At 61.6% G+C, this 1,015-nt stretch overlaps 1 protein-coding gene across 1 annotated transcript; it reads left to right on the top strand.

Moving 5' to 3' along the window:
* Positions 1 to 479: 479 nt before the first annotated feature.
* On the top strand, positions 480 to 859 carry LOC115271555 (kin of IRRE-like protein 1; the record flags this gene model as incomplete). Its single annotated transcript, XM_029914391.1, has 2 exons — positions 480 to 607; positions 733 to 859. Coding segments are annotated over 2 exons (255 nt in total), but the record flags the coding sequence as incomplete, so codon positions are not given.
* Between the last annotated feature and the right edge of the window lie 156 nt (positions 860 to 1,015).

Below are 1,015 nucleotides of genomic sequence, written 5' to 3'. Positions count from 1 at the left end.
ACACGGGGACACACGCGGGGACACGCACAAACAAGCCATGAACACACGTGCACACACACGGACACGCTCACACACGAGCCTTGAGCACATACATGCACACCTGGGGCATGCGCACACACACAAGCCATAAGCACGTGCCCTCACACACACAAGAACACACACACATGAGCCATGAGCACACATGCGCACACACACACACACACACACATGGACACAGACATAAGCTGTGAGCACACACGCACACACACACACATGGACACAGACATAAGCTCTGAGCACACACACCCGGGGATGGACACACAGATGAACCACAAGCACGGGGATGAACACCACATGGGAAGACATGGACATGGGGACCCACACTCACACAAGCCATGAGCACACCTGGACACACCCACGGGGACACACGGCCACGCCCACCCACGGGAGCCAGGAACACCCCCACGCATGCAGGGCCGCTGACGTCTCCTCTCTTGCAGTCGCCCCTCGCATCGTGGTGGACCCCAAGCCCACGACCACCGACATCGGCTCGGATGTGACGCTGACGTGCGTGTGGGCCGGCAACCCCCCGCTGACCCTCACCTGGACCAAAAAGGAATCCAACATGGTAATTCCCCTCCCAGCGCCCCATGGCCGAGGGGCTCACCTGGCCCGTTCCCCGCAGTGGGTGCTAGCGACGGTGGGTCTCCGTACGTGCCCCCCTCTCACGCTGCGCCCTGCGTTTGTGCCCAGGTGCTGAGCAACAGCAACCAACTCTACCTGAAGTCGGTGACGCAGGCCGACGCCGGGCAGTACATCTGCAAAGCCATCGTGCCCAGGATCGGCGTGGGCGAGCGGGAGGTCGCCCTCTTTGTCAATGGTGAGGCCCTCTGCCCGTGGCATTGGGGAGCAGGCTGTACCCCAGTGTTCATACCCCCAGAACCCGGGTATTCAGACCCATGGCTTGGTACCCCGGGCACAGTACCCCCGTATTCAGCCCCACGGCTTGGTACCCCAGGCATGATGCCCCAGTATT

The sequence above is a fragment of the Terrapene carolina genome, unplaced genomic scaffold, assembly GCF_002925995.2.
Source record: "Terrapene carolina triunguis isolate 2854851 unplaced genomic scaffold, T_m_triunguis-2.0 Scaffold46450, whole genome shotgun sequence".
Classification (NCBI taxonomy): Eukaryota; Metazoa; Chordata; order Testudines; family Emydidae; genus Terrapene; species Terrapene triunguis.
Note: the sequence above shows the minus strand (reverse complement) of the source record. Positions and strands in the feature narration are given on the sequence as shown.